At 34.0% G+C, this 12,069-nt stretch overlaps 1 protein-coding gene across 1 annotated transcript; it reads right to left on the bottom strand.

Annotated features, from left to right (window-relative positions):
* Window positions 1-4,867: 4,867 nt before the first annotated feature.
* On the bottom strand, window positions 4,868-12,069 carry LOC109063448 (high affinity immunoglobulin epsilon receptor subunit gamma-like). Its single transcript, XM_019080524.2, has 5 exons — window positions 11,914-12,069; window positions 7,620-7,711; window positions 6,760-6,792; window positions 5,235-5,258; window positions 4,868-5,157 (listed from the first exon to the last, which is right to left on the bottom strand). The coding sequence occupies exons 1-5, from the start codon at window positions 12,026-12,028 to the stop codon at window positions 5,089-5,091; spliced, it is 333 nt and encodes a 110-aa protein (XP_018936069.1). The 5' UTR covers window positions 12,029-12,069; the 3' UTR covers window positions 4,868-5,088.

Below are 12,069 nucleotides of genomic sequence, written 5' to 3'. Positions count from 1 at the left end.
GGATTAACTATTAGAAACGAGGTGAGGGCCAAGGACAGTTAATAATAAACCCATGCTATCATGATCCATCGCTCCTGACCTACAAACATGTCACAAACACACAAGGACATTCCCATGCAGCACAATGAGAGACTTACAGATATGTGACCAGCTCAAAAAATCAATGCTAAATGCAAATAATAAAATACATCCGATATCGTTTGTTGCTGACATGCAAGGATGTATATACTAATGCAAGCATGCAACTTCTCCTGGTGATTCTTCTGGAGAAAAACTGTAATAATAGGATACTGGCAAAAATAACTTGAACCGGAACACAATGGCCAATCAGAAGTGTTCCAGAGATCAACAGATATGTCTGTGATTGGCTACTTTGCTCAATGCTACAAAACACATTGTACACAGAAATACACATAGGTATGCACTGACAAATCTTATTCACCAATGTCCTTTTATTACAGTTTTAACCGAGGGTGCTTGTGTTCATTAATGTGGCGTGAGAACAGTGTTAACTGCGTGAGAGTTGGCAGCCCTGCTTAAAAGCTGTATGATATAAAATGAGCAAAGCTGTAGATCTATCCATCTGACAGGGCTTCCAACTCTCACACAGTTAACACTGTTCTCATGCTCTTGCATCGATTATAACAGAACACTGAGAGATTGCAATAAAGTGAAGTGAGCGGCAGCTTTTTAGTGATTATAAGTGTCCCTGCAGCACAGAAGCAGTCATAAGTAGCACAGGTATATTTGTAGCAATAGACAACAATACATTGTATGGGTCACAATTATACATTTCTCTTTTATGCCAAAAATCATTAGGATATTAAGTAAAGATCATGTTCCATGAAGATATTTTGTAAATGTCCTACCGTAAATATATCAAAACTTAATTTTTGATTAGTAATATGCATTGATAAGAACTTTCATTTGAACAACTTTAAAGATGATTTTCTCAATATTTAGATTTTTTTGCTCCCTCAGATTCCAGATTTTCAAAAAGTTGTATCTCAGCAATCAATAAAAAGATTATTTATTCAGGTTGAATTTCAATTTCAAAAAATGTACCCTTATGACTGGTTTTGTGCTCCAGGGTCACATATGGGAGTGCTATTTGCTTGCTTTCTAGGCTACATATAACCCACTTAGATTTTTGAATTCATTCTGCAACTCTTTTAGGCCTGCGCTTCATGTCCAATGTAAAATCATCCTAAGCAAAACCCAGATGAGAAACTCTGGACCAGACACCCGTCTTTCAAAGTCAACAAAACGAGACGGAAAGCAGAAGACAGCGAGGCATAGTGAGAGAATGCTGTCTTGCAGTTCTGGTTATTGTTTGTTCTCGTCTCAGCTGAGAGAAGGACTCAACACAAACACGCCACACGCTAAATATAACAATACTACAATAATACAAAAAAAACACACACGCACACTCTCTCATTTTTTCATATATATGTGCAAATGTGCACACAATCTCTCAATTTATTTATTATTGTTTTATTGGTTTGTTGTAATTAGGTACTTATTTACAAAGCATTGTGCATAGCAGAATAAAAACAAACGAAACAAAAATACATATAAAATACATCCATGTGTGTGTATATATATATATATATATATAAATAAATATATATATAAACATTGATGGTATTACTAAATGTTGATGTGTTCAGTCTTTAACTCTGTGTTTTTTTGTGGCTCATTTGTAAATATAATGTGCTACCAAAGAGGAAGCAGGTCCTTCACCAAGTAATATTTTTAATTTGTCATGTTCACGGACGAGTGTTCTGCTGTATTTGACTGTACAGTGAGTCTCTTAACGATGTGTATTTGTCAGTCTCAACTGATCCTGATCTACATTCGTTACAGACTCGCTCTTCTCTAGGTAACTTTTTATGGTCCTCTCTCTGGCCCAGCTCTGGTGGTCACTCAGTCTCTCTCTATGGCCAGCTGGTGGTCACTCAGTCTCTCTCTATGGCCAGCTGGTGGTCACTCAGTCTCTCTCTATGGCCAGCTGGTGGTCACTCAGTCTGTACCTGGTAAACGTCTGTGTGTTATATTCCTGACTGAGAGCAGACTGTACTCTCTGTTGAGTTTCAGATAACACTGGAGACGTCTTTGGTCTCTGGTTTGTTCTGTCCAGTACTAGATGTATGTCTCCTTCTCTTGATTCTTCCATGTTTTTCAGGATTGGTGATATCGAGTGCTTTGTTAGTCAGATCTGACACCATTACACAAAATGACTTTTTTGAGCATTTTTTTTTTTTTTTTGTATTTTTAGTGCTTTAAAATGAATAGAATCTTCCAAACTAGAGTTTAAGTGGATCCAGAACTTTAAAACTCTTTTTTTTAACGATTAAACTGAGAGCTCTGCAGACGTCATTAAGTGTGTTTCTGTGCACATGAAGGACGCTTCTGCAGAACTCGACATGCAGAGCTTCTGAAGGGTGTTTGTGACGGTCTTTACTCGCCTCCATACAGGGCAATAGAAGCAGTATGACACGATCCAAAATCTTTGTCCAAATTCTGATGGGGATGTTTATTTTGAATAATTTTGTTCGTATGGCGTGCAGTGCCCTGCTGGCTTTTATAAGTAATGTTTTAATTGCTAATTTGAAATTTCCAGTGGGAGTTAAAACCAGACCAAGAGAAGTATATTGTAAAGCATGTGGAAGTGTGCTGTTGTTTAAAGAAAATATATGTTTGTGTTCTAGATTTCTGCTTTTTTTTTTCTGAAGTATAATAATCTTAGTTGTTTGGATGTTGACGTCTAAGGTCCAATCATGGTCTTAGTTGTTTGGATGTTGACGTCTAAGGCTCTCTCTCTCTCTCTCACACACACACACACACACACACACACACACACACCTGCACGTATTTCCTCAATGTCAGTCATAGATTAGTGAGTTTTGTTTTTTTGGAGAACGTCCTCAAAGAATGTCACCTTACCACATAGCAGATCAATCACACACCCACACAAACACACACAATCCGGACTAACCTCTCAATATAACTCATGTTCAGATACTTAATCACAACTTTACTTCACTAGATTACTTAAACGAAAAATCTACAAACCTGCCTAAAAGGCAGCATGACACACACAATAAACATAAAGTACATAAAAAGATCAAACGTGTTGAGAAAGAAAGGACTAATATAAGTGTATTGTTTTTTAAAATAACATTAAAATTGCACTTTTTTTTTTTACATATATATGTGGAGGATATCACTGTTGTGGGGGAGCGCTTTCGTCATGCTGCTGGTTTATTCTGTCAGTATATTTCTCTGTTATTCCTCAACACATCTCCTCATGTTCTCACCCGGTTCTTCTCTTAATCCATCTTAAATCGTTCTTAAACGCCAGCGTTTGTCAACATTTGAACGAATAAAAAAGTATGCAAAGTACAATTGCAGTTCTGTCACAAAGTTCTGTCACTTTTTTTTTAAGCATGAGCTGAACGTCTACGGAGCGATCACAAAGCTGATAAACTCATGATTAAACTGTGTCTGAAAACAGCTCACGCGTTCAAACGCACTCAGGTGAGCGTTCTTACACCTGCAGGTTAGGCTCCGCCCACCACTTCCGCGCGCACACTCGCCGACCTTTGATTTAAGCACTGAACTATAAACCTCTTCTTATTTTATATATGTGTGTGTGTGTGTGTGTGTGTGTGTGTGTGTGTGTGCGCGCGCGCGTGTGTGTATAGTCTATGTTGGATTTCTTGAAATGTATAAAAATCTAAACTCTTCTGAATGCATGGCGAGGTGTGAAGTTTGAAAGTGGAATTTGTTTTGTTGGGTGTCTTGTGATGTAGATATGAGCAGGACAAACCAGTTCAGATGCGAATTCCTGACAGCTTGTGAACACGCCAACAAAAGGAGTCAAAAAATGTCAAAACTCAAATAAAGAGAGATATGAAGATTTACATTATAGTAAAAGAAAATTATTATAATTATTGTTGTTGTTGTTGAATTATTGATATCTTGACACTTTTTAAATTATATGTGTGTACATGTTAATTTATTATGTATTTTATATATATTATGCTAATTTAATATTTATGCAGTAGTTATTTTTGTTTTATAGCGCCATCTGCTGATTGCCACATGGTAAATAAATAGCTAATTGTGGATATATACGACTTGCAGTCATTTACCACCAGCTGACAAATATTTTCTAAGAGCGTTTTGCAATTTATGAAAACGTTATTTATGAATGTTCTCTGAACATTTCCCATAGATTTGTTACACAAACGTGAAGGGAACATTCCATTTTAGGAATGTTACATTTGAACGTTCTGAAACTAATAGTAACATTTAAAAAAAAAAAAAAGTTTGATGAACGTCCAACTCAAAGTTTCAGAACCATGTATAAATGTTTTTGTGCTTGAGAATGTTATTAAAGACCATTTAACATTAAATGAACGTTCTATTCAGGTTACTGGACGACCGTTCGTTTATAACTTTGAAAGACGTTCACCAGAAAGTTCTGAGCACGTTGTTAGCTAGGTTGCAGTTTAGTTGTTTTATTTAGTTTAGGCTACTTTTAGTGATATATAATGATATGGTGTTGCTCATTTGGGTTTGACTGAGATATACTTTATATTTACATTACATTTATTCACTTAGCAGCAGAGTAACTTAAATAATATGATAAGAATACCAGTTTCCCTGCTGAAAAAACCAGCATATGTCCAGCATAAACCAGCATCCCAGCGTCAAATCATACCTAACCAGCATATGCTGGTTTTTTCAACAGGGTTGCCAGGCAGCATAACAACGAGGTGTTTTTGCACCACTAAAAATAACCAGATGCGAATGTCACCGGAAGCCACACCATGCTAACATTAAACACACTATTAATCTGTCCAAGTTAAAAATATAGTTTTATTATGTTGAAATGAAGAGCCTTACACTTGTATTTTATACATTAATTGTGACATGTGTCTCAAAGCCACATGCAAACAAGGACAATAAAGCAGAATGTCATGATCACTAAAGCTCAGCTAGATTGCTTACTTGTAAACAAAGCAAAAATGCAGTTTTTAGGGCATGAGCAGTGAATGAGCTGCACAGTTTGAGAGGTTCTCAGGCCAGCGGCTTCTTCTTCTCGGGATGGAGAGTGTCGTAGGTGTCGCCGTCTTGCCGTCCCAGATCCTGGAGAAGCACAGACACATGAAATCACTGCAGCGGTCACTCACTCATCACAAAAGAGCACAAGAACAGCACAATACCTGATAGATGTCCCCTTCTTGCTTCTGAAAAACACAAGAGGACAGTGAATGGGAGAAGTGCCATTTCTCAGAACACTCTTGCTCAAGTCTGTGGTGTTTATCCTTCAGCATTAGTCAACACCGATTCTGCTTTCTGTTCCTCTTTATACGCTCTCATCTGCCTCTTTAATTCCTTTATTCTGTCTCTTATATTAACTATGAGGGCATTTTCACAGTTGATAAGATTAATATGAAAGAGAGATTTTAAACCTCAACAAAGCACGCTTATCTGACTTCTAATGTGTGTTTGTGGGTTGTGTTTATTTCTGAGGGCCTTACAAATATAGTGAACGTTTTCAAATATATCTGTGCTCTTATGTGTGTCTGTTTAATTATCTATAGGCCTATTTTAAGGATAAATTTGTCATCTGAGAGTGAGCTAGATCTGACAGCACGTCCCATCCGGACACTGAGTTTGAGTTAATCAGTTGAAACTAGTTTTATATTAAAGACAATATACATCCTTGTTTAGTTAATGTTCTGATAACGTTTTCTCAAAGAAATGAATTCTCTAGTAATGTTAATAAAATGTTCATTTAGAGTGTCCTGGTCTTTAATGTTCTAAAAATGTTATTTACACAGCATTTATGAAACATTTTAGTTGAATGTTCATCTATGTTCATGTTACTTGTTTCAGAACATTTTTAAAACAATTCAAAAGTAACTTTCAAAAGTTCAAAAAATTCAAATTTTACACTGTTTGTTTGTGATATATATTGGAATGGATTGTTTTTTTGTTGTTTGTGTAAAAGAGAAGTGTTTTTTAAATGTTCTTTCTGAACATTCACAGAAGTAATGTTTTCAAAGCTTGATGGGAATGTTATGAAAAAGGTTTTTGGAACATATTTCAATTAGTGTGTGTGTAGTAAGAGGAACTAAATCTGACAAAACCTACTTTTGAAAACATCCTCATTTGCAAAAGCGGCATTAAATGAAATAAAAGCTTTTTTTGGTACTACTTTATTTAAAGCCTTCATGTGTAATGCATCATCAAGGTATTCACAGTGTAGCCTATGTAAGGAATTATAGCTTTTCAGAAATAATTGTAACTAAAGTTAAAGTGCATCATAATATTTGTATTTTTTGTTTTGTGTTTTGTTTTATTGCATTTAAGTTGTGTTGTTGAATTGAATAGTATTGTATTGTATTGTATTATTAATGTGGTTTGGTTTATTTTTTTGATCATATAATGCATTTCAAGACATAATTAATGAATTAAAACTACTTTTACAATGCATAATCTATAAAAGCTAAAAGTGTTATTTTAATTTGTAAAACTGTGAAAATACAGAGTGTTTTCTCTTAAGGTTCAGTTCTAGTATTTACAGCTAGCTGTATCTAAAAATAATAGAATGTCCCTGTATGGTAAATAAGTAAATGTGTGTGTGCATGTGTTTTTAATAGCTCTCTGGTCAGTTGAATGACAGGAAACAGAAATATAACAATAGAATTAGCAGAAACAAACCACAGTGACAAGTGAACCCACCTCTGAGAAAGCTTTATTTCCAGATGAACGCATCTGAGAACAAACAAACAGCAAATGTTACTTTCATGATCAGAGAAAAACATATTCCGTTCATAACTCGAAATCCTGAAGTACAGTGAAGGCCATTACACACTTGAGGTAGTTTTGATTTAATCCTGGAAACAAAGTTTTTTGGGATTTATAACAAACTTAAAATAAGCAGGTGAGTGAGCTCAAGTGAAGATTTCAGTGTGATCTAGAATGCAGTATTTTTAGGAGTTGTGCACTATTCAGAACTGCACTGAGGAAGTACTTAAATCCTGATTTAATTACTACATTTAAATGGAATGTGTTCATCAAAATATGAAATGAATGTTAATGCTTGAAGAAGACAGACAGATGGATAGATTCCCTTTTTATATTCAGTATTTATTTAAATTATGGGCTTTTATTTATTTCATTTTTTATAATAACTATTTTTTCAAAATAAAAATGAACTTTGCCATTAATGGGGACCTCAGTCATTAAGTAGATGTTTATAATAATAATAAAAAAAGTCTATACAAATAATAAATATTGCTTTAAGTTATTTGTGCTCCAAGGAACTACAAAATGCAAGGAAATCATTTTTTTTTTTATGGGTGCTTCCCATTAAAGGGTTAATTCAGGACATGGGAAGTGTGCATTTTCTTGTTAAAACATGTTAAAGAAAATGTTTTATTTTCTGTAGATCACATTTATGTATGAGTCAATAGATTAATGTATGAATATTTTTTAGTCAGCATAAATGTCATTTAATCTCAAAAATGGGTGAAAAATGACACTAAATGTCTTTATCATACAGTATATAAAGATGTGAGGTTGTAGAAATGAAGTTTCACCTTTAATCTGCAGTAAAGGACAGTCAACACAATGCCGTAAACAATCAGAATCCCATCCAGAATGTAACACACTGTTGCATTCGTCTCCGCAGCTGAGAAACAAGATATTACACACAACAGCTTCAACAAATGTCATCTATGTAAAAATGCATTATTATAATTCAAGTAAATAAATAATTAATTATTGTGTATGTATTTATAATAATGCAATTACCATGTTTAATGTTAAATATTTAATGCAATACATTAAAATGTTTAAATATTTAAAACAATTACAAATGTTTAAATGTATCAAGCAATGCATATTATAATTTATTACATATTATTACATTTGTAATTGTTTTAAATATCAAATGTTGAAATATTTAAAACAAGTATAAATATATTTAAATGTTTAAAAGCAATACATTATGATGCTTAAATATTTAAAACAATTATAAGTTTATAAATGTTTAAAGCAATAAATCATAATGTTTAAATACTTAAAATAATTATAAATGTTTAAATCAATATATTATCATTTTTAAATATTAAAATGATAATATATATATTATATATATATATTATTAATATATATATATATATATAATATATATATATATATATATAAAAATGTTTAAATATTTAAAGTACAGGTGCATCTCAATAAATTAGAACGTCGTGAAAAAGTTCATTTCAGTAATTCAACTCAAACTGTGAAGCTTGTGTATTAAATAAATTCAATGCGCACAGACTGAAGTAGTTTAAGTCTTTGCTTCTTTTAATTGTGATGATTTTGGCTCACATTTAACAAAACCCACCAATTCACTACAAATTAGGAATAATTATAAGACCAATCATAAATAAAAAAAAAACATTTTTAGTGAATTGTTGGCCTTCTGGAAAGTATGTTCATTTACTGAACATGCACTCAATACTTGGTAGGGGCTCCTTTTGCTTTAATTACTGCCTCAGTTTCGGCGTGGCATGGAGGTGATCAGTTTGTGTCACTGCTGAGGTGGTCTGAAGCCCAGTTTCTTTGACAGTGGCCTTCAGCTCATCTGCATTGTTTGGGTCTCTTGTTTCTCATTTTCCTCTTGACAATAACCCCATAGATTCTCTCTGGGGTTCAGGTCTGGTGAGTTTGCTGGCCAGTCAAGCACACCAACACCATGGTCACTTAAACCAACTTTTTTTGGTGCTTTTGGCAGTGTGGGCAGGTGCCAAATCCTGCTGGAAAATGAAATCAGCATCTTCAAAAAGCTGGTCAGCAGAAGGAAGCATGAAGTGTTGGTCAAATTTCTTGGTAAATGGGTGCAGTGACTTTGGTTTTCCCAAAAAACACAAGGGACCCAACACCAGCAGATGACATTGCACCCCAAATCATCACAGACTGTAGAAACTTTTAACACTGGTCTTCAAGCAGAGGAAGCTATGAGCTTCTCCACCCTTCCTCCAGACTCTAGGACCTTGGTTTCCAAATGAAATACAAAACTTGCTCTCATCTGAAAAGAGGACTTTGGACAACTGGGCAACAGTCCAGTTCTTCTTCTCCTTAGCCCAGGTAAGACACCTCTGACGTTGTCTGTGGTTCAGGAGTGGCTTAACAAGAGGAATACGACAACTGTAGCCAAATTTTGAAATTCTGACAGACCATTTTGAAGGCTCAAGAAACCTTTGGAGGTGTTTTGAGTTGATTAGCTGATTGGCATGTCACCATATTCTAATTTGTTGAGAATTGGTGGGTTTTTGTTAAATGTGAGTCAAATCATCACAATTAAAAGAACCAAAGACTTAAACTACTTCAGTCTGTGTGCACTGAATTTATTTAATACACAGGTTTCACTTTTTGAGTTGAATTACTGAAATAAATGAACTTTTTCACGACATTCTAATTTATTGAGATGCACCTGTATATATATTTATATATATATATACATTTATATTGCTATATATATATATATATATATATATATATATATATATATATATATATATACAAGTGCATCTAAAAATATAGAATATCATGAAAAGTTTATTTTTTTTTACATTTATTTCAAAAAGTGAAACTTTCATATATTCTAGATTCATTACATGTAAAACATTTCAAATGTTTGTTTTTTTGTTGTTGTTGTTTTTTTCTTTTCTTTTCTTTTTTTTTTTTTTAATTATACCTTTATTTAACCAGGGAAAAAAATCACATTGAGTTTGGAATGTTTGGTTGAGATATGACTTAAACTGATTGACTGAAAAAAGTACAGTAAGTTTCAATAATCTTTGAATCTCATTCCGAGCAGTTGGTGCACTATAAATAAAAGCGTTTTTTCCAAACTCTGTCTTCATCAAGGGAACATTTAAGAGAATATATCTATTTGAATGCAGATTATACCTTTGACTATTAACAGTTAATAGACTAATCATATACAGAGGAAGCTGGCCAACTATGGCCTTATACACAAGTAAAAGCCAATGCGTGTATCTTCTTAAGTGAAGTGAGGGCCAACCTACCATTTCATACAATACACAATGATGAGTATAATCATTTTAATTTTGATGAAAGTCAAATATCCAGTATCTCTAAATATTTTAAATTATAACATTTGCGTTTCAATAAATGGCCATAACTACAGTATAAATTGCGGGTATCTCTTGTTCTTTGAAACCACAATTATGGAGAAGACTGCTGACTTGGCAGTGGTCCAGAAGACAATCACTGACACCCTCCACAAAGAGAGTAAGTCACAGAAGCTCATTACTTCACAGAGTGCTGTATCAAAGCATATTAAATGCAAAGTTGACTGGAAGGAAGAAATTGAGTAGGAAAAGGTGCACAAGCAACAAGGATGACAGCAAGCTTGAGAATACTGTCAATCAAAGCTGATTCTTGGGAGAGCTTCACGAGGAGTGACTGAAGCTGGAGTCCGTGCATCAAGAGTCACACGCTCAGACGTCTTCAGGAAAAGAGCTACCAGGACACTTCTGAAGCAGAAACAACACCAGAAGCATCTCACCTGGTCTACGGAGAAAAAGAACTGGACTGTTGCTCAGTGCTCCAAAGTCCTCTTTTCAGATCAAAGTAAATTTAGCATTTGATTTGTAAATCAAGGTCTGGAGTCTGAAGGAAGACCGGAGAGGCACAGAATCCAAGCTGCTTGAAGTCCAGAGTGAAGTTTCTGAAGTCAGAGATGATTTGGGTGCGTGACGTCTGCTGGTATCAAGTCACAAGTCAATGCAGCCGTCTACCAGGAGATTTTGGAGCACTTCATGCTTCCATCTGCTGACGAGCTTTTTGGAGATGCTGCTTTCCTTCTCCAGCAGGACTTTAGGACTTTCAGTCATATTACTGTGCTTTACTGGCAAGCCAACATGCCTGACCTGAAGCCCATACAGAATCTTTGGGACGTTTTCAAGAGAAAGATGAGAAACAGTGGATCTGAGCTGAAGCTCAATAGTGCCTCATCAGAGCCACAGACTGATCGCTTCACTGATGCTGGAGCCCCACCAAGTATTGAGTGCAGAAATCAACAAGCTTTACACAACCTGAGCTTTTCTGTTTAGCAAATCCTTTTTTGATTCATCTTAGGAAATATTCAATATATATAAATAAATATATTATTCTGAGATTCTGGATTTTTGACATATGAGCTGTAAGCTATAATCATAAAAATTAAAACAAAAAAACGTTTTAAATGTTTTACTTTACGTGTAATGAATCTTTCACTTTTTGAAATTTTTTAAATAAGTTATTAAATTTTTAACTTTTTCGTAATTTTTTTTAATTTTTTCTTGTTTCATCTTTATATTTATTAGTTTATGTGTATATGTGTAATATATTTAAACATTATTATAAATTATTATGTTTAAATGTTTTAAAAAATTATAACTGTTTAAATGTTTTAAGCAACACATCATAATGTTTAAATATTTAAAACAATTATAAATATGTTTAAACATTTAAAGCAATATATTATATTGTTTAAATATTTTAAAAAACAATTATACATTTTTGACCGTTTAAAGCATACAGGTTTTATACACCAAATACATGCCAAAAAGGGATCCATTTTTAAATTACTCATAAAAAATTCTAAATTCACTCTCAGTAATTAGTAATATAACTAAAATCCATTTGAAACACTAAAATTTGTTTCCTAATTACAATACATTTGTTTAATGGGGAACAGGAAGAGACGGTTTAATTTGACCCTTTCCTAAACCAACTTTTACACTTTTCCGTTGAAGCGTTACAGGTGTATCAGTCAGGATTTCTTGAGTGATTGTGTGTTGGATGAGGTTTGATTGGATCTGATCTTACCGACTCGTCCAGCGTTGAGCAGGAGAATCAGACAGACGTCCAGCCACTGCATCTTTCCTCTGAAATGATAGAGGGAGAATCGAGAAGAGATGTATGAAGAGAAAGAGTGAACCATGGCAGTGACAAAATAGTCATTAAACAGGAAACTGTGGGCTG

Source organism: Cyprinus carpio, unplaced genomic scaffold (assembly GCF_018340385.1).
Source record: "Cyprinus carpio isolate SPL01 unplaced genomic scaffold, ASM1834038v1 S000006643, whole genome shotgun sequence".
NCBI classification, from domain to species: Eukaryota; Metazoa; Chordata; class Actinopteri; order Cypriniformes; family Cyprinidae; genus Cyprinus; species Cyprinus carpio.
The sequence above is the reverse complement of the archived record's forward strand: the minus strand, read 5'-3'. Positions and strand labels throughout refer to the sequence as shown.